Source organism: Sesamum indicum, linkage group LG1 (assembly GCF_026168435.1).
Source record: "Sesamum indicum cultivar Baizhima isolate 11 linkage group LG1, ASM2616843v1, whole genome shotgun sequence".
Taxonomy (NCBI): domain Eukaryota; kingdom Viridiplantae; phylum Streptophyta; class Magnoliopsida; order Lamiales; family Pedaliaceae; genus Sesamum; species Sesamum indicum.
In genome coordinates this window covers 21,363,722-21,385,351 of record NC_142657.1, presented here as the reverse complement: position 1 = coordinate 21,385,351, position 21,630 = coordinate 21,363,722, and the positions used below count along the sequence as shown (strand labels likewise).

The 21,630-nt window shown below is 34.4% G+C and overlaps 4 protein-coding genes and 1 long non-coding RNA gene across 11 annotated transcripts; 3 read left to right on the top strand and 2 right to left on the bottom strand.

The window, feature by feature from the left end:
• The first annotated feature begins 1,070 nt into the window (after positions 1-1,070).
• LOC105179893 (RGG repeats nuclear RNA binding protein A) lies at positions 1,071-4,823 on the top strand. The gene is made up of 7 exons (XM_011103546.3): positions 1,071-1,503; positions 2,512-2,824; positions 2,915-2,980; positions 3,103-3,235; positions 3,655-3,810; positions 3,951-4,007; positions 4,349-4,823. Exons 1-7 carry the CDS (start codon positions 1,302-1,304, stop codon positions 4,529-4,531), a joined length of 1,110 nt encoding a protein of 369 aa, XP_011101848.1. The 5' UTR covers positions 1,071-1,301; the 3' UTR covers positions 4,532-4,823.
• Positions 4,824-6,672: 1,849 nt separating this feature from the next.
• On the top strand, positions 6,673-11,218 carry LOC110011410 (uncharacterized). 7 transcript variants are annotated; one of them, XR_016067821.1, is made up of 5 exons: positions 6,673-6,803; positions 8,970-9,345; positions 9,418-9,508; positions 10,284-10,487; positions 10,759-11,218. It is a non-coding gene; the product is annotated as an uncharacterized LOC110011410 (long non-coding RNA). The 7 variants fall into 7 exon arrangements; XR_016067822.1 differs by having other exon boundaries at positions 10,274-10,487; XR_016067816.1 differs by lacking the exon at positions 9,418-9,508.
• LOC105179906 (2-oxoglutarate (2OG) and Fe(II)-dependent oxygenase superfamily protein) lies at positions 8,571-10,636 on the bottom strand. Its single transcript, XM_020691489.2, has 3 exons — positions 10,259-10,636; positions 9,596-9,843; positions 8,571-9,443 (listed from the first exon to the last, which is right to left on the bottom strand). Exons 1-3 carry the CDS (start codon positions 10,505-10,507, stop codon positions 8,807-8,809), a joined length of 1,134 nt encoding a protein of 377 aa, XP_020547148.1. The 5' UTR covers positions 10,508-10,636; the 3' UTR covers positions 8,571-8,806.
• A 2,810-nt stretch (positions 11,219-14,028) lies between the features above and the next one.
• Positions 14,029-15,299, top strand: LOC105179894 (mavicyanin). The gene is made up of 2 exons (XM_011103547.3): positions 14,029-14,246; positions 14,736-15,299. Exons 1-2 carry the CDS (start codon positions 14,090-14,092, stop codon positions 15,137-15,139), a joined length of 561 nt encoding a protein of 186 aa, XP_011101849.1. The 5' UTR covers positions 14,029-14,089; the 3' UTR covers positions 15,140-15,299.
• A 1,596-nt stretch (positions 15,300-16,895) lies between these two features.
• LOC105179895 (dihydroorotate dehydrogenase (DUF3598)) lies at positions 16,896-20,671 on the bottom strand. Its single transcript, XM_088880755.1, has 5 exons — positions 20,063-20,671; positions 18,873-19,298; positions 18,584-18,676; positions 17,740-17,879; positions 16,896-17,427 (listed from the first exon to the last, which is right to left on the bottom strand). Exons 1-5 carry the CDS (start codon positions 20,492-20,494, stop codon positions 16,986-16,988), a joined length of 1,533 nt encoding a protein of 510 aa, XP_088736881.1. The 5' UTR covers positions 20,495-20,671; the 3' UTR covers positions 16,896-16,985.
• Positions 20,672-21,630: the final 959 nt, after the last annotated feature.

The following is a 21,630-nucleotide window of genomic DNA, read 5'->3' as shown; positions in this document are numbered from 1 at the left end:
TTTCTCTAAATAGGAGTAAAATGTAGTGAAATTTGCAAATACGTATTTTTTAATTTATTTGTTGAATACTATCCTAAGTCCATCCCATGCTAGGAGTATATTGATGTGCGAGGCTTTTAAATTACATATTTAATATTCTAATTATGTATTATGTATTTTAATCATTTATTTTCTTAAGTGAAGTAAAAACTAAATGTATTTATAGTTAGAAAATACGAATTTGTCCAACACGTCACACGACATATCCCATTCTTAGTGCGTGATGATGAGCACTACTCGAAAAATACATTTTTTATGCTCTACTTTTGTCCTATTATAAATGACGCCCCAAAAATTCGCACGGCCTAACGGAGAGGGCTATCATGGAGAAAGGGTAGTCGAAACTCAAGGATACACTCGGTTCGAGGATCATAGTGGAATGCTTTTAGGCGCCGATCGTTCAGTTCGTCCGAACTGAATGAGGGGGTGTCCTTTATCATTCAGTTCATTACTTGACTTTACTGACTTGTTGCAGGTCGAATAATTTTTTTTTCTAACTTAACTATTCTTGTAATAGTGAATATGTATTTTCTCATATTCATTAATTTGTGAAGCTATATAAGGATAATCAGATCATAAATAGATTTATTTGATTTGTAAAAGTTCAGTAATAAGTCAATCGATGATAAATATGAAATTTTACCGAATTTTTTTTATTAATCAACAAGATGAATTTTAATTAATAAAAAATTTATTTATTAAATAAAAATAAATTTTAAAATATTAAATACAAACTTTTCGAACTATATGAGATTTATGTATCACTAGTTTCCTACCAAGCATTTTTGAACTTTGCAAAATGGGAAGCTGGACCCGAAATCAATGAAGTCCTTCCCCAGGTGAATGAAATGGGGCAACCCACAAGAGAAAAAAGAGGTCCTGATAAACATATAAATTACATTCTAACCTCGTTTAAGCCCAATACCAAACCCTAAAATACTAAGCCCAAGGCCCAGCCCACATCGTAATATTACAAACTATGTATGCATAATACGACAAACATGCTGTACATAAATCCAAGAATTCATACGTGTGAGGATAAAGATAACCACCCTCTCCCCCTCCTTCACTCTCTCTCGGTCTATTGAGCATTGCGGCTAGGGTTTCAGTAAACCCTACTATCTCTTCTCCTCTTCTGTTATCACCGACTGCGTAGATCTGTCAATTTTATTAGCTTTAATAATGATTACGAAGTTGGACTAAGAGTTGATTTGTGACTAATCTGAAAGCGAGGGGTTTTGCATTTGCTGCTGCGGGGAACAATGGCAACACTGAACCCGTTTGATTTGCTAGGTGACGATGATGCTGAGGACCCATCGTTGTTGATTGCTGCTCAGCAGCAGAAGAACGAGCCCAAAGCTCCATCGGTTAAGCCTGCGGCGGCCAAGCAGCCGCCGTCGCAAAATAAGTCGGTTGCTGCGCAGCCTAAGCTCCCATCCAAGCCTCTTCCCCCATCTCAGGCTGGTTAGTGCTCTATTTCTTTCTCTCTGTCCTAAAATATTTAAGGAAAGCTGAAGTTTTTTATTTTGGATCAATGGTTATTGTTCCCCAGTTTTGTCTGGTTCCTTGCTTCTGTACGGTATAAGAGCGTATTTGTTGTTAATCGATTTAGTGAAGCAAGAATGTTCTGTTAGGAAACGGGAAAAAATATAGACGCAAGCTAAAACTACTGAAATATTGGACTTTTTGAACGCTAATCTACAGGTAAAATGCAATTGTATTATTGAAGCATCTTTATTCTGTAAGCTCTTTACTTACCTGATATTCGACCGTGGGAGCTCTCCCCCTCGAGAAATTGATGATTTCATCTCTTTAACTGAGAAGTTTGCTAGAGTGCGCAGATAATGCGTTTTACTAAGTGAGTTTTATAGTTTTATCATAAGATATTAATGTCTAGGGTTGGTAAACATTATGCGGTCATGTTACTAGTAGAATAGATCCTATGCGGAATAAACAGCACCATAATAAATTTATACATTTATTATTTTAACCTAGAAACTATTTTTTATTTTTTTCAAATTTTATGGAAAGTTAAGCTCTGTATTTAAGTGACAGTGGGATATACAATGTTTACAACCAATGAATAAGAATCTATTGCCAACGTTGTTTGCATAGATTAGTTTTCTCTTGTCAGCTACATGTTACACAATCTGCACAGAAAAGAAGTCTTCTTTTGTACTTTATTTACTGAGGAATGAAAACAATATTTCTTGTTTGTTGGCTATCCTTTAGTTGTGTCATATGTCTGATGTTGCACCACCCAAGTTGTTGAGTTCCGACACTACCTGTTTAATCTGTCTATATATCTAATAAATGTATACAATCCAATTTTTGCTGGTCTTGTCCTGTGTTTTCTATAGGTCTATTTGCTTTTACTTTTACCAAGTAGGTTATGATTGCATTTGTTTGTTTCTATTATCTACTTGATCTTTCTAATTATTCCATTGTTGCCAATTCTTGACTTGTTCACAGTCAGAGAGGCAAAATCTGAATCTGCACGAGGTGGCCGTGGTGGTGGCCGTGGATATGGGCGTGGTCGTGGTGGGCCCTTTAGAGACTCAACCAACAATGAGAATTCATATGGCAACAGAGAAATACAAGTTGGTCAAGGTGCTCCTGATGAGGCTGATGCTGGGAAACCTTTTGAAAGGCGTGGTGGATATGGTGGACCTCGTGGTGCTTTCCGTGGTGGTCGCCGAGGTGGCTTCAGCAATGGAGAAGTTGGAGAAGGTGATCGCGACCGTCTTCGTAGGCCATTTGATCGTCGTAGTGGAACTGGGCGCGGGTACATATGAATATGATATATTTTCTGTTCCTTTAGTCTTTATATTTATGTCTTCGGATGGTTCCCTTTATTAACTCGTTATATACGCAGAAATGAGATGAAAAGAGAAGGAGCTGGCAGAGCGAACTGGGGAACGCATACTGATGAACTGGCTGAGTGAGTATTCCCCTGTGGCCTTCAGACATTAGACTTTAAGAATATGATGGCATATGGCCTATCTGTCTCATATATGCTTGCTTTGCAGTCTATTCTTTGACTGATTACGTTACTGTTTGTAGAGTGACAGAGGAAGTTGTTAATGAAGGTGAAAAATCTCTGAATGTGGAGAAGCCCTCAGGAGATGAGGATCCTCCAGCGGATGGAGACAAGGAAGCTGCAACTACTGAAGTTGAAGAGAAACCTGAGGATAAGGTGAAGGGCTTGATTCTACATGGTTATTCTAGTTGAAGTTGGTTCCTGAGCATATGGTCCTTACATATTTGTTATCATTTGAGAAATTTGATATTTTCATTGCTATTAAGTTATGATTTTGTGCAGAAGTGTTGTGATTGATTGTTAAACCTGAACTGCTTTCTGTCCCCTTTGTCAGAGGATTTTGTGAAGTGGCCTTATCTGTATTTATGATGCAGGGTTGAGTGTTGTGTATGGCATGTTTTGATTTGTATTTCTATTTTCTAGCTAATGGCTAGTGGACTGACTTGATTCTTACTAAAGCTCTGTCATATTGCTTTGACGACAAAAATGGACATCTGATCCTAGCAATTGTATTTTAAACCAAAATCAGTATCTTTGAGAAACTTTGTGAAACAATGGCTTCCACTCAAATGCAGGAGATGACACTGGAAGAGTATGAGAAGCTTCTGGAGGAGAAAAGAAAGGCGCTGCAGGCTCTTAAAACTGAGGAAAGGAAGGTTGATGTGAAAGAGTTTGAAACCATGCAACAACTTGCAAACAAGAAGGCTAATGATGATGTATTCATCAAATTGGTGAGTCCTTGTGCCCTTTCTAGTGAAGGGGCTTTATGCTTGCTACTCGTAGCTTGTTTAGTCTTTGTCCTGTGCTTCTTGATTTTAGTTAATGAAGTGAAACGTATTTCTTTTATTTTCTATGTGATTCTGTTTTGCAGGGCTCTGATAAGGATAAAAAGAAAGAGTTGGCTGAGAAAGAAGAGAGAGCCAAAAAGGTACCTTATATATAATATATATTTGACTAGTATATCTATTGACATCTCGAGGCCTATACAATTCATGCACGCAATGGCCCTCTTGAATCCACTAGTGTATTTGTCGTTCTGAGTGCTGTATTGGCTTTTTCCACTTTTTTATGCTTGCCAATCAATGGCGTCTTTCATATAATACTCTTATAGGTATCTTAGGGCGCCATTTCATTGGCAGAATCTAATAAACATTACATGAATATCCATAATCACCCCCCAACCCCCCCCGAAAAAGGGATTATTTCATTTAAGAGGGATGATTCAGTACGGGAGCAGCAAAGTTTGATATTTATTTCTGGATGACTTAGTCTGTCAGCATCAATGAGTTCTTGAAGCCTGCTGAGGGTGAGGCCTACTACAATCGTGGCGGTCGTGGTAGGGGCCGTGGTCGTGGTTCTAGAGGAGGTTATACTGGAGGCAGTAAAATGGGCAATGCTGAAGCACCTGCAATTGAAGATCCAGGCCAGTTCCCTACTTTAGGTGGGAAGTGAGATATTTCCTTGTTTTGCTTCTGCCATGTTATGTCAGTGTTCTAACCGGTTGGGCAGGAGTTAACTGGAATAATGGAGTTTACTGTATTAAAAGCTTCCTAAAGTTTATGCTTAAAATGTACATCACTGTCATATGCTTAAAATGTATATCAGTGTCCTCTGTGTGATCCCCGTGTAGCATTTTTCCAGTGCCGTGCTCTGTTTTCAAGCTTTTCTAGGGCATATGAACTACTTATGACTCCTCATATTTGATGCTCAGTTTTGTCTGCATATGGAAGAGGCGCTTTCTTCAGTTTGCTTTACATTTAAAGATTACTTCTTTCCCTCCCCTTTTTTACAATGGAGGATATTTTTGAATGTTCTGCTTGTTATTTCTTTGGAGTTGGGACTAACAAACAAACCAGGGGCTCCTACATAAACCCCAACACAAGTCGAGGATTATGAGACTTTTGAACGCAAGTTCAGATTGGCGGAGGAGTTGAGCTCCTTGGGTTTAAATTGAGGAGTTGATGCATCTCTTGAAGACTAGTGTAGTATAAATCATACTATTTTTCTTTCAGAATATTGAAAACGATTCTAAATTTATCCAAGTTACTGATTAAAGATGACTAAATTGTTCTAATCTAGAAATGAAGAAACAAATGTGTCCGTTTATTATAGTTGTGGATTATATTTTTTTAATCTTTCAGTTAACACTGATTTTAGGAGGGTTGTTTATCTATTCATTTCGGAGCTGGATGGCCTGAGAGTGGTCTATGACTCGTCTAGAATGTACTTGAGTCCATAAAATTAAAATCCAAAATTACAATGTAGGATTGACTATATATATCCATACTAGATTTTTTTTTTTAAAATAAAAGCGCGCTATAAAACAAATGGATTGACGCTGCTGCAATGTCAAAAATATTCTTAAATTGATAAAATAATTAATCAATCTAACTTTTCAAATTTGACGTTAATTTAACTATCAAATCAACATATTTTACTTTTATGTATAACATATTTTTAAATTTAAAAAATTATTTATTATATGTACATTAGAACTAGCGACAACAACTAATTTCAATAGCTTCCTGTAAGAATCGTTGCTATCATGTAAAAGCTTTCTTTCATGGCCAGTTGATCGTATGAAAATTGCAAGCTCCGAAAAGAGAAAAGTACATAAATATGAAGGAAAAATCACATCTTCTTCCTTTAAAGCTTGATATAATGACATGTAAATTCTTTTTAATTCAAAAAATTACTTTGTATTTTATTAGTTAATATTAATTGAATTTATTAATATTAATAGATAAATAAAATATATTTACTGATTGAGTTATTATTTACTTGCTATTACTTATAAGAGTAATATTGGCCAGAAAAAATATTTGTTTAACTTACAATAAATTAGTAATAAGTAAATCAAGGATTTTCGTTCATAATATCAGCAAATTTGATAGATTTGAACTATTTTAGACTTAAACAAACATTAGGGGTATCTAATACAATTTCTTAAATCATATGAGATTTATGTGTAATTATATCAAATTTCAAAGTATGGTGATTATAATTTTTCCTAAATTCAAATGACACTTACAGGGAGTTTGGTGAGCTTATAATAGCTTACAAGATATTATAAAATATTTGATAATTTTTTTTCGAAAAAGAGCTCATACTCTAAACATAAAATGTTAGGAACTTATAATTTATTCATTCTAAAAACTAGTAAAGAATTATTAATTTATTTTTAAGATTTAACAAACTTTTTTGAATTAATTATAAATTTACCATTATTAATATTCTATAATATTATTTTATTCAAATATTTTAAATAAAATTTAACATCTTATAAAATATTCGAATTTGTATGATCTTCTAAATAAATGAACTTAACCAAAAATCCACTTAACATAAATAAGAAAACTTAACTCGAAAAAATTAATTATTTTGCTGCTCCCAATTCTTCAGCTTGATTGCCAATTCCACACATTGGGCTTGGATTTGTAATAGTATATGGGCCGTTGTTTTCTGATCCAATCAAATGCCAAGGAAAATTGGACCTAATTTTTAATTGGGCTAATTTGTAAGCCCAATATATTGAAACAAATTGGCCCATAGGCCCATGAAAAGACGTACCCCGGATTACAATTTGTAAAAGAAAGGAAAGAGGAGGAGAGGATAGAGAAGAGAAGGAAAAGAGGTAAAAAGTAGAGAAGGTGAGAGCTGGTGCGTAGGGTCGCCGGAGCAGGTGGAGCCGCCATCCTCGACGCTGATGAGGGCTTCGCCTTCGGTATGTGCTGATCTTTTTAGCCCCTAGACTCAATTAGTGTTTCTTCACAAAGACGCGCTTTCGTTGCGCTTCTCGGATCGGAGGAGACGGCCTCTGTTAAGGCCTTCGCCTCCGCCATAGAAGGCGACAAGTGTCCGCGAGAGCATTTTAAGGTTGGGATTGAACAATGTTAGTTTTGTAGAGATTATGGCTTTGTTTTGATAGGAGTATTTATGTACTGTAAAATGGAAAGCTACTGAATGCATGTAAAACCGGTGTCTATTCTTGGAAATTAAGCTTCACATTGTAAGTTTGAATTCTATGCATGGGAGTTCTTATTGGTCGATTACATGTTCGTTCTTTGTGAATTAGGTTGAGTGATACTGAATTAGTGATTTAGTACTTCCTATGTGTTTGCTAGAAAAAAAATCACTTTAGACTATTTGGTAAATAGAAATACCGATGCTGTAGCTAGCCTGTGACATTGAATGTGGATCGTGTGACTCAGGATACAACCATTATGAATGGCGTATACACTACATTTGGCTTCAGAAATATGTGATCTATACTGACATTATATGGTTTCAGTTTCCAGATGCTATATGCATATATCTAGAAAAATCCATAATAAGGTTATGTTTTTGCATCCTTCTTATCCCCACTCTCATGAGATAAAATGGAAAATTTGTCAAAATTTTGAAATAGCTCCAAATTATTAGGAAATGTCTTCACACCTTAAAGCCGACAATTTGGGACGTGTGTGTGGCAGGACAAGCTGAAATAATGAGTAACGAATGATGTTATAGTTACAGAAGGAGTATTATTCATCATGTAAATTTGTCGTTTTCTGTTCAACTTGTATATGCATGAATACGAAAAAGTTATGGCTGATCTAATTTTCCTATTCCATACAACGTATAACCTAAAGATAATGTTCGGCGCCACATCACAAATCTAGACCTGCAAGTGGCTTTGTAAAGAGACCCAATTTCCAGACTGTCGGTAATTTAGTTTTGTACTTTCTTACCCAAAATAACAAAGATGATATTTTGTATATGCCCGTATATGCATTTATATGAAAAGTAATGGATGTGATGGGAAGCTAGGTAGGATTAATCCTTTCTACCTACTGAGTAAATAGTCTAAAGCTGAATCACCAAGCTTCCGTTAGAGCATATTAGGCAACAATATACATGCATGCATGGTGACGTCACTTTAAGCAGTCAACATATTAGATTAGCTGTTATTGATGATCGTAACCTGGTAAGTATATGGTCGGTCATGATGTGATTTTTTCTTGAACCACCAACTAGAAAAGAATTAGTGTAATACATTTCAGGGAGAGCTGCAGTGCTTAATATTGGATCTAACTTCATGCAGCAAAGAGAAGTGCTTGATCGATGTAAGAAGCATTAGTTTTGCAAAAAATTCTGTGATTTCCCTGCAAATGGAATATTTTTGCTCCTTATGAAAGTTCTTGTAACTCATAGAACATCTTAATCTTCACGTAAACTGAAAGTAACAGTGCACAAATATAACTAAATAGAACTTTTTCACTGTTTAATGCTTTAGTTTCTCAGCAAACATGTTTTAGGTTCCATCTTAACTGATTCATTCGGTTACAAGCCTTTTGACTTTTCCCACCATGGTAGGGTTTTGAAGCTTTTTATGGTAGCTTGTAGCCTTTATCGAAGAAGAATACTGCATGTTTATAACTGTTGGAATTCTTGAAATCATAAAATAGTTATCATTGTGTGCAGTGGACCGTAACTACAAACAGCTGCTAAATATTCTGTGGGATAATTGTATAAAATACCCAAATAATACCAAAGCATCCATGTATTCCAGAGTTCACTTCCAAATACTAAACCTTGATTAACCACGACCAAGTTTCCATACTAAAGCCAATTATTTATTTTTAATATAGCTTCCATATTGTTACATGCGTTCAGAGAACTTTCTAGAGCTTCTGTGATACTTAGTGATGCATGTTTTTATGCATTTTGGAACTAGTAAATTCAAGATCATCCAGAAGAATGACTAATCACATTCTCATGTGCTTGGTGCGCTGTCTTCTTCGTACACCCTGTCTGTGGCTTCTTTTTCAATGTATCTATGTATCTTCCTTCTAGGATGTCATTATCTTGAATGAAGTGCAAAAAGTCTCCAAAGCTGCCTTCTTTGTAGGACAATGGATGTTGCTCGTCCACAAGTTCTGGAGCTGGTATTACTTTTTTATTTATTGCCATACTGTGAAGGCTAGCAATTGAAAGACGCTGCTTCATTGAGTTAAGGATTGCCCGATGGATAACACTTTTGTATCGGCCATTGCTTAGCACCTCCAATTGATCTCCCAGCTGAACTACCAGGGCCTCCTTGATCAACGACACAGATTGCCATTCTCCATTGCTGTCCTTGATTTCTAGGCCCTGTTGATTTTGGAGTATGATAGTCAATGATCCATAGTCTGAGTGTGGGGGCAGGCCCAGTGCTAGATTTGGTTCTGGGCAAGCAGGATAACAATTTACGGCCATGACTTGTGAGCCTTCCTCAGTGTCTTTCTGTAAGTAGTCTGGTCTCAGACCTAAGCTCTCAAGCACTACTTCCATTAACTTTTTATGCAAGATGTGTGCAGCCTTTGCGTAGTTTCCCATTTTCGTCCTGCAGAAGTGGAACATATTAAGACCTACACTTTTCTGGTTCTAAGTTGAATCCAGAACCAGTCAGTAAGTAGTTCTGTATTACTGAGAGAAACTTTGTGTTTTTTTAATAATAAGTTTTCTTAGGACTGTCAAACTGTGTTAGTGGCTTACTTGTAACTTGATGGTTCTGATGGCCACATGTTGATCCAAGTTGTGATTGGGTGAGAGTAGTGTTTGATAAAGTCTCTCCAATACTGAACCTTATCATTGAGGTGATTTAGACTGGTGCCATATCTTACAGGTGCTTGAACATCAGTAGAAGCAAGACACATCTTTTTCTCATTTGGCAAATTGAAGAACTCTTCAGCAACATCTAGGGCATCATCTGTGAATGAAATTTGAATTCCATGGTTGATCACCTGCAACATGAAAAACTTTAATGCATGTTTTCAAGGCGTAGTGTTTAAAATGCATGCATGGCATCTCTACGTACAAACTATTGACGAGTTTATTGCTCATGCAGAGAGAAAAAGAAATGGTAAATTTAACACAAAGATACTTTGGTAGACAAAAGTGCTTCCATGAACTTCTCTAAATTGCTTCAGATGCACATTTTATTCTTTATGCTCTAATAGTTTTGCTCTCTATTTGTTGATGTTTGACCATGCATGCCATCTAGGAAAACAAACATGCATATTATCATGTGGCACCACTGAAAACCCAAGTTACACTCCAACATAAAACCCTAAAATTCTTTCTTGATTGCCACCACGTAGTTAAACTGATTGCAGACATGCTTTGCTTTCATGCAAATATTCATAATTGTTAATGTACCTGAAAAACTCCAAGTTCCTTGCAGGCCTCACGCACCTGCTCTATCACCTGGGGTCGAAGAGAAGGGTTATCTAACAAGGAAAGATCTATAACTGGCAATGCTGTCGTGGGGCAATGAGGTCTCTGGTTAATGGCAGGGCGTTGTGGCTGGGGAAGTATGTAACGTTTGGGAACACCACTCAGGCCCATTTCTGAAAGCGCCATTGCACTTGTGAATGAACCTGATGAGGTATCTCTCTTTGCTGCCATGTTGATCCTTATGCTGTTCCTTGTACTCCCAAAACGCTCCAAGTTTGTAGCAAGTTGGTGAAAAATGATAGCAAACACCCCGTTACTTATAATCAGGAAACGTTACTAATATCATGGAAAATTTATGTCTTACACAACGGGAAATATGTCTTTGTTGTTCAGTTACAATGAATTTGAGATGCATTGCTACTTGGGTGAATCCTTGTCATGCTAATACGTAATTGTCTTTTGTTTCATTACATGGGGAGAAGGATTGGGACAGAAGAAGGAAGTCAGCCTCCCCCCACTTGCAGGTTTATTACACATGAAAAAGTGAGAAATCTCAGGCAAATATGGGACCCGGTTATGAAACTTGAATGAAAACAGGTTGATTGTGCAGGTTGAATGGCCTTGCGTCAAAGTATAGTATATAATATCATTACAGTATGGAGTCCCAAGCCTGATATTGTGGGAAAATATGTCATAATTTGGAAATATTTTACCCAAATTCACAAAATTTTAGGGGCCTATGTTGTATTTATCCCCAAAGGCTGATTTCCTATTTGAGGTTCAGCTCCAGACCGACAGTCAAAGGATGTTTCATTGCACTTGATTTATCACACGTAAGAAGTTGAGTTTCAGCACTTTCTTAGAAATCAGACTTGGGTTAGACATTTATGTTTGTGATTATTCAATATTATTTGAATATTTATCGAGTTTCAAAATTTTCAATTCTCAGAATTGAGTTTGAAAGGCTTTAAAAATATATGTTGATGTAATCCATTATATTTAAAGAATCGAGTTCAAACAAATATTTAAAATTCAAGATTTTGAATATTGAACTCTAGTTGTGGTCTTTCCCTAATTGGAAATGTCTCCATCTTCCAATTAATGGTAAATTATGATAAATTTTTTTTTTGAAATTTGTTATAATCATATATATTTTTAATATTTGAATAATTAAAAATATTTTTTGAAATTAACGATTGTCTACTAAATATACTTCACAACGGGTTGTGGTGGAATATTTGTTAAATAAATAATAATAAAGTATTTGAAATTATAAGAGAGTCGGTTGTAATTTTTAGTATATATTCACTAATACCGCTGTAAAGGATCCAAGTGCAAGTACATCGAAGCTTTTCAAATGTTTTCATTGTGACAATTTGGGAAAGTGATTGAATCATCAAAATATCCTAAAACGTAAACGCGGTTTTTGTCATTGATAAGGCAATATCTTGCAAAGTCTCAATACCACCTTTCCCCATGGAAAACCAGCCACAGGTTTTGTTCAAAATGGTTTTGGCGTTTTCCCGGGAATATCCTCCCTCCACGTACACACCACATTCTCTGTACTCATTTTTTTGCCCGTTTTCTTTCTTTGCTCATTCGCTATTTTAGTACACTTACTCCACCTTTATTTTTGATCCACTAACCATTCGTGACACTCGTTTTTTTTCTTTTTTAAGAGCAACTATTTCATATAAATTATTTTCTTTGGATTGTTAAAGATGTGTATTGATTTTGTAATCAATTTCAATATTGAGAGAATTATAGCATGACATTGTATAAATTTATGTATACGGGAATCCCGTGCCACTGTTGCTACTCAATATAAAAAGAAAAGTCTCTTTATACTTACAAAATAACGATTAATAATATTATCGTATTAATTTTTCGTGAAGTCAAAAATACCCTTATAATAAAATAACTAACTTATTCAACTTTTAAAATTTACAGTAATTGATTAAGTTATTATTTATTTTATTTTTATTTATAACATATTTTAAAACTTGGAAAAATATTTATTATATGCACGTGGGAACAACAAGTCACACAGCTAGTATAAAAATAAAATAATTTAGAAGTATTATCAATACAACAAAAGAGTTGGTGTCCCAATGTCACAAAATGCTATTTACCTTTTTTTTTATATTAGTATATAATAATAACTACTTACCGCAACATACTATACAATGTGTGCAAATTTAAATTTTTTTATTATATTTCATCAATTTATAAAAAAAACTAATAACTGATTTCTCAAATAATTTTTTCAGACTTATTATCAATATAATATTTTTAAATAGATATTATTATTCTAATCCCTAATGCTTAAGAAATAGTATAAAATAGTTTACCTGCAAGACCCAATTTCATGAGCAAGGCGAGAGGGCTCTTTTTCAAGGGCTTCATATGGGCTCGAATGAGCCCAATATAGTTTTTGGTTGGCCCAATTTCTGAGTTAATCATATTGGGCCTTAATGAATTCCAAATCCAGGACATCAAAGTTCACCACTTACCAAATAAATAATCCCTTTATTTTTCTAGAGTAACAAAAAAAGAGGCTTTATTTTCAGTTTTTAATTTTTTTATTAGTATATTATATATAACGATACAAAATAAATAAATAAAAAATAAGTAAGTGCATGGTGTGTTAGTTTGGGGTTATCAACATCAGCATGATTTGACAAAATTAAGATGTGGGACATGAGAGTTTGGTTTAAGTGAGATTTGGTTAAGGTTTGGTGTAAAATTGACCATCAAAGTCGTTGTGTTCCACTTTCTATCCACTAATGAAATAAACATTACATAAAGTTGACCAACTCCAAAACATATTCTAAATTTCTAAAATATGATTTATTTTTTTTTACATAATAATAATAATAATAATAATGATGGTGATACAGATCCCAATATGATTTTATTTGATAAAGTCAACACGTGGCAATCATTGATTTCCAGACTATCAATGATTAGTACAATTGATCAGAAATTTGTATTACATAAGTAAATATATTCTGTGTAAATAAATTATAACAACTCATTTAGATATACTGAGTAATATTTTTATCCAACCAATATATCAGTATAACTAACAATAATAAGTAAATTACAATAATTTACATAAAGTAAAATAAACACACCATATTTGATGAGGCTCAAATCTATAACCTCGAAATTATACCCACTCTTTGCGATTGATATTAAACAGATAACAAACTATTAGGTGGATATTATATATAGTTTAAAATAAAGATTAGGTGAATTGGCTCATCACTTGTTTTCTAGAAGTTAATTTAATTAAGAAAATAAAAGCACAAAACTTATTTTTTCACAAAAATGATTTTATAATATTTTATATTCTAAACCATCATTTCATTTCAATACGACCAAAACTGATTTCTAATATTGAATATTTTTATAATTTTAAAAGCTCTCAAATATTTTATAAATGATCGTAAAAAGTTTATAGATTCACCAAAACATATATAATTTGAATATATGTAGGAGGCAACAACCTTAGAGCACAACCCCATAAATTGTCAACAACCTTAAGAGATTCAAAAGAATGGGTAAGGTGTTAGGTACATAGGGCATGTAATTAAAGAGACAAGAGAGTTCCCAACACAACTCAGAAAAGAATAATTCAGTTTAGAACAAAAGAAACAATATTGTAAAAATCAAAACCAGTAATATTTCAGTTAAGACTGTAGACTTGTTCCCTTTGAATACTATATATATTACTCCCACTCTTTGTCTATATAAGCTACGTGCTATGCACCTCTCACTATCTTTGCACATTTGAGTTGCTCAAAACAAATGGCCAAACTCATTGCCTTTGTTCTTCTTCTACTCATCTCTCCGGCGGCCTACGCCGCCACCACGCACACCGTCGGGGGCTTGCGTGGGTGGAACACTGGCGTCAAGTACGACGATTGGGCTAGTGAACAAACTTTTGCAACCGGAGACAGTCTTTGTAAGTTCAACTTCTTTTTGGAATAATTATATTTACATACCTTGATTATAATTAAATTGTATAATTTATCCTAGTATTTGATGATATTATACAAACAACCCATGCCTGTAATGTTTTCTTGCACAAACATATGTATCCATATCGATGATGCTCTCATTGCATTTATAGACCACCATTAGTGGTGATGAAAATATCATATTTGATAAGTATTAGTATTTAAATATTATGGATTATTTCTATAATTTAATCGTAATTTAGGGGTACTAATGTAATTATATGTATATATGACCACTCTAAATTTAAGGGAATCAAATCAAATTACAGAGCAAATATGATACATTATTATATGATTGATCGTTTTTTTTAAATTATATATCAATCACAAGATTAGTGTATTATATTCGCTATTAATTAGTTCAAGTCCAACTAAGCCAGATCTGGATTAGAATTTTCCCAACTGACACATAGACCATGCATGATCAATATCAGTGTTCATCTACGATATCAGTCACACGGTGGATGAAGTAACCGAAGCTGACTACCAGAGTTGCAGCAGTGCGAATCCCATAAATTCCTATCCGTCCAGCCCCACCACCGTCCCCCTGAACGCTACCGGCACTAGGTACTTCATCTGCCCAAGGTCTAACCACTGCTCTCAAGGTATGAAACTGACTGTCACCGTCAGTGCGGACGGAAGCTCACCACCGCCCTCTGGCGGGGCCAGTCCATCACCTCCATCGGGGTCTCCAGAAACTCCAGGGACACCACCTTCTACTCCGTCTTCTCCACCGCCGCCGGCTGGTGGTGGTGCGGCCAGCATTTTGGGCGGCAGAAACAGTTTGATGGTTGGATTTTCACTGGTTTTGGCTGCGGTGGTGGGAATAATGGGCTAGGCAAGAGGCAGTGCTTTTGAATTTTTTAGTGTTGATTGTGAGTACATGCGCTGTGGTGAATGTGATCACCATCTTTCTTTACTGTTTGATCTATTAATCTCATTGTAATAATTATTTGCAGGAATAATGTTAATTATTAATTAGGATTTCTTTTATTCTATTTAAGCTTTTTTTTCCCTTTCCAATAATGTTATTTTTCTTAAGCATTTTCTGATCTTAACTTTGGTAATATTTAGAAGTTCATGACAGAAAACAATAAAGTAAAATAAAATATTAATTAATGTCAGAGTACATAAAAGAACGAAAAAACACATCTCATCACATGCAAATTCTGCAAGCGTAAAATCTCTCTTTTATAAATGGGTGATAATAAGATTCAAACTTACGATTTTTTATCGGTCTGGCTTGGTTACCATATTAAACTAACACCTCATTTAAAAGTTAAAACTATTAGAAAGAAGAATTATTTAATATTAACATCTTATTATGTATATTATTTTCTACAAAAAACTCAAAGATAAATTGCTAAAATACAAATATTAGGAATATGTCAATTGTTTTATCGTACAAGCACGAAAATAAGTTTAGTACTCGAGCTTGAGCAATTTGATGTTATTTTGGTCAATAGACAAAAACATGTTGACTAAGCTTATGATTGCTATTATAATAAAGTAATTAGGTGGTGACTAATTAATGCCATAATTACCAACTAACCTAAACCCCCATCAATTAAATTGAATATCTCAATCATCTCTGTAGAAAATACAAAAAATTGGATGATCTCTGCATGTCGTGTATATATATATTGGTAGTAGGTATAGTTGGAATTAATTAGTTAAAGATAGAAAATCAAAAGGATTTCGAAAGGTATTATGGAAGAAATATTAGGCAGCTAAGGTGGGATAGGATAAGTTCCATTGACTTGGCTTAGCAGGAAATTTTCAATGACTTGAAAATTGGGCACCCACTGGAAGAATGTCTAAAACAGTAAACAAGATTTTCCTCAGTTGTGATACAATTTCAAACATGCACAAATATTTTCTTGTAATCTTAAAAAATAGTATCAAATTATATCGTTCATGGTTTGAAATAATAAAAATTGATTAAATATAATCAAAAGTGACATGAAATAATAAAAATTGATTAAATATAATCAAAAGTGAAGAAAATATACGAGTATTGAGATAAAAAGAAGCGTGAACTGAGAGTTGTGAAATTCTTACTCAAATCAGTTTGGTCGAAGTAAACCAATCACAGAAAAAATATAATACACTTATTATGTAATTGATCACTTTTTTCAAATTATATACCAATCATATTGTAAATATATTATAGTCGCTGTATAATTAACTTACCTCTTAACAAACCAATTTAGACTAGATTTCCACAAGCTAAAACCTCTAGCTTAGTGGGGGTATTCTAGATGTTAGGTTCCACGCAAAAGGCTCTTACGCGACCACGAGCTGTTTATACAATCAAGAGTGTTATATTACGGGACCAATTATTTTTTTTATTTGGTGTTTATAGAAACAGTACGGACGTACTCCTTTTTCTAACACTATGAATCAGGCCCAGCAAAAGCTGCTTAGTTTTCTAGACAACGTAATAAGTTCTGACCACAAGATTAGTACAATCTAGCAATCAAAGTCCTGAAGGGAAACAGGAGTGTGGTTAACTATCATCCTTGAGTTCAAAAGGAGGAACAAATTATGCAGATTTTATGACATCGCATAAGTAAATTATCTGCCTCTTGGTATATCAAAAACAAGAGAACTTACTATATTTTTGCCATCGTTTCTTGAAAACATACGTGGAATGGTTGGAAAACAAGGAAACGAGAAAGAATTTACATAGGGGGAGGGTTATTCCATCTTCTCTTCATCTCTGATTTCCATCTAACCTCCTTAAGTTTCCCATCTAATCCATAATCCCTTTCCATTACAAGGTTGATTCCCTCCTCCGAGTACCAGCCAACGCCTATACAGAGGATGCCTTCCTTGTTTACATCAACGTAGGCAGTCACACCTCCAGGCAGCCAGAGGACTGCGACGTCTTGCATGTCCAGCATCTCTTCCTCACCGAAGTAAACAAGATTCTCCGGCAGGCTTCTCTTTTTAAGGGTTTCTGTGCAGAGGTACACATAAGGTGTGCTGTTGCTTTCCTCCATTATCATGTCTTCACCATATATCGGTGTGGCGCTTACCTCAAACACCTTCCAGGAGCCGGTCAGCTCTGATGGTTGGACTCTTTTCCTCTGAGAAAATGGCATCAAGTCCAGCTCCAACTCACTATTGCAGCAAACATCAATTATGTGCTTAAATGGTTAGTTATGCTTCAGAGCCAGAGAGAGAACAGGGCTGTATAAGATGAAACATCCATAAAAGCAGATTGTGAATGTTTGAGTTTGAAAAATATTAAACCAACTTCCAGATCACAGAAATCAGGATGCAGATTAGTAGATGTTTTGATGGAAACGATGGTTGTTTTTTAACCAATGAATCTTATTCTTAGGGGTGAAATAATCCATCAGAATCTAATAGAGCTCAACAGATTTTTTGAAATGCATGAAAAGGTTAAATATTTTGCAGGTATGTTGATACCTGGAGTCAGGTATGTTGGCTGGGCTCACCCATTCTTCTTCATAAACAGCAACCCTCATTATTTGGATATCGGAACCCCCATTACTGAATTCTATTGTATGCACAACACGCAGTCTTTTGTGACAACCTTTAACCAGACACTAGAAAAGGAAACAGAAAAAGAAAATTAAGCCCTCTTTGTTACAGACGCAGGAATGAACTACAACTTTATCTAACTGAAGATTACAGAAAAAACAAAAAAGAATATTGAAAAGAAATGCCGATTCCATATCCAATAATTTAATACTAGATGTTGCTGGAGAAAATGAGAAAAGAACAGGAGTTAAATGTTAGTAATTAGGTTTTTTATGCCGGTTGTCATCAAATCATATGCTTTCAAGAAAAATGTGATATAGTAAAGGACAGTAGCTGGGGGATCAGGAGGGGCTAAAGTGAAATGGCCATCGATGTCATTGAGATTTGCAAGCAGCAAAATTTGCACACAACAAAAATCTTCAAGCCCACAGAACTGTCCTAGGGCTAGTATAAAATGGAGACAGCCAGAAAAGGTAGATTATTCGCATGTGACAGTATATTTTATGACAAAAGTAAAAGGATTTCATACCTTCAGCATCAAATTCCTTGCAGGGTAAAGTACTTGAATATTTTCAAGACAAGAAACACAGAAAAGTAATTAGTTGTTTTTTCTTTATGCTAAACATGATTGCAAATCTTAATTCAGTTTCCATCTATTAGTTACTGTTAGGATTAATAGTTGCCAATAAGTTAGTAACAGTCATGATCGAAAACATGTTGGCATTAAACAAAAACAATAAAAACTTCTCCAGGGAAAAGAGAAACATACTTGCTCAAACTTGAAAGTTGGGGACAGGTAATAATTAGACTCGTCAAATTCACCGATTGGAATGTCCACTGGGCCTCTGGAATAAGATCCATCCTGAAAATTCAATGTTGAAACTTTTAATAAAAACTCAATACCTGCTGATATATACAATACAAACATCATCAGCCATGATCACAAGAAATAATCATTCTAATAATATCTAATTTAAATTTTATCCCCTACGAGTACTTAAGTTTCGTACTGCCCATACAGAAGTTCAGGGGGCTATAAATAAACTTAAGAACACTACCTCAAAGAAAACAAGACCAGGTTCCATCCCCATAACATCTTCTTCCATCACATCACTTCTTCCAAAGTCAAAAGATTCAATTTTTGGCAAACTGTGACCTGTTGATTTTCTGCCAGATGTTTCCTTGACGAAAGATGCATCTCGGTTTTTATTTCCAAGACCACCTCCATTCTTCTGAGCTTCACCATAAGGATTCAGTGTAACCCAATTTATTTTCCTTCGTATTTGAGAACTTTGAGCCCCAGAAGTAGATGGCAACACCTCAATATGGGATAAGGTATAGCAGTCAAATAAGTTTTCATTCCTGCTGCCAGTCTCAATTGGCTCCATTTCTGCAGTGATTGGAGAATATACAGCTCCTACGCCCTTCCATATCCCACTGACACTACTTGTAAAGGTATACCATGCAGGCCGAATAACTGGTTCCTGTAACCATGACCACTTTCTTGTGAATTGAAGAACAAGAACGACAGCATGCCTCTTGAATTGACTAATGGAGTAACATACTCTTAAACGAACATCAAAGCACAAAAACACGGGCAAAGTTGGTACTAAATTAAAAAAATCGTCATTTACTGAGTTAATTTCTATAGGAATACCAAAGCACAAAAACATACCCAATGTTTGCAATCATTCAAAAACACCTTATTTAGATATTTTTAACTGTTTTATCATAAATACATACATATTTACACACACACACACATATATAAATATATACAAAAAAAACATGATTTGACAATGAATAGTAATTTTTGTCTCCCAAAACACAACATTAAACATATAATACTTATTTTAAATTATCTCCAAAAAAAAAAAACCAAACATACATACTATCTCGAGCACAAACTTATTTATCTTTGTTTTTCTCTCTCTATCTCCACAAGTCACAACAAAACACTCAGAAAACGAATCTAACCATTATGAAGATGTTTGGTCTGTTTAATTGTATCAGTACTATTTACAGAACTCACATAACAGAAATCGAACTCTCAGAATACTAACACAGGCGGGACTTTTTTACAGTATAAGTGAGCAATTCATTTTTCATCAAATTGTTGAGAACCCATACTTTAGGCAAACTCAAACTGCTTATAGTTGCAGAGACATGGTATAGAATTCGAACATTGCCCCAGAAAAACTACGATTAAATGAATGAACTCGAATTTCCAAACATTAGCTTATGTTACCTGTGTCTGTAAAACGGTTTCAACTTCCATCAACATCGAACCAGAGACCAGAACCCCATCACCTTTTCTATTCACATTCGTCACTCTCTTCCCTCCCCTTTTTTTCCGCCTCCTCATCCTCTCCTTCTCCTTCTCAATTTTCACCATCTCGTTGTCGATACTCCACACATTCTCCTTCCCCTTCGCCCGCACTTTACCCCTACTACAATTAACTCTGAAATTCTGGCTTGGTCTTCCTCGGTTGTCAGCATGGGGATCACTCTTTTCGTTCAAATTGCACGAAATACAAGGATAAGAACTGTACCTACGGGTCGAAAAAGAGGAGTTGGAGCGGTAATCCACCTGATTTCCAAGAAATTGCGGCAGGGGAGAGCCTCTTTGGAAGAGGCTACTGCTGTAGGTTTTGCAAGCGTCTACGCATGGTGATTGCATTGCTTAAAACGTGTGTTTTTGTGTGTAACTTGAAATTGATTATTGGGATTTTGATTTTAGGGTTTCAGTATTATTTGGTTATGGCGGAGAACGAGGTAGTTACTGTAACGTTGGGGATGAGACGATGAGCTTTGGCGCAGCCATTATCTCCAGCAGCGAGTCTTTAAACTGAAATCGTATTTCCAGCTAATTTATTCGACTTCAGTTCGAATTGGACAGAACTGCACTTCAGAATCCTCTATAGTCAAATTGGCACCAAAAAAAAAAAAAAAAACTATATAACCTATTATTTCTCCTTATATATATAACATTAAATGTACAATATATATATATAAAAAAACAACATATATAATAATATAATAACTAAATAATTTGTGGTGTATATAAATTATATTTATACAAGTTAACAAATCATATAGAAATAATATAAATACAAAATATTAAAATAAAAATAAATAATATACATACATAAATAGTGATTATTTTAATACAAACATTACATGAAAGAATATTGTGAGATTTATGATTATCTATCTCAAACATATATGTCCGAACGTAAAATATTAATACAATAAATTATCACAATTCACACAGTAATGAAATATCTAAATAAAGTTTGAGAAATTAGAAAATTACGTTGATGGGGAATTACGATATTTGTCGTTGTCTTAAAGTCATGATTATCTCTCTAGGGACATGTATAATTTTAAAATAAAATCTCATTAACTTTCAATAGTGCATCATTCAATGTGCACAACTATAAAAATATTTAGAACCAATACACAGACACATCGCCCAAACTCTGTAAATCGTGTGGGAGCATGAAATGTGTTTTTCATAATATAAACTTTGGCCCTTGAATAGTTGACAATTATTTAACCATTTTAAAAATATATATATAAATGAACAGTTAAAAACTAATAATCGTCATATAAAATTAATTATTAATGAAATATAAAACTAAAATGATTAAATACTTATTAAATATCATAAAACATAATTGAATTTTGTAATAACGGTGTCATAAATTTGAAATAAATATTAAATTAAATTGACACATTAAATAAAAGCAGAGTGTTAGAAATAATTTTAAATTTTTAGAACTTATTATCACGTGGTACTTAAAATTATAATTT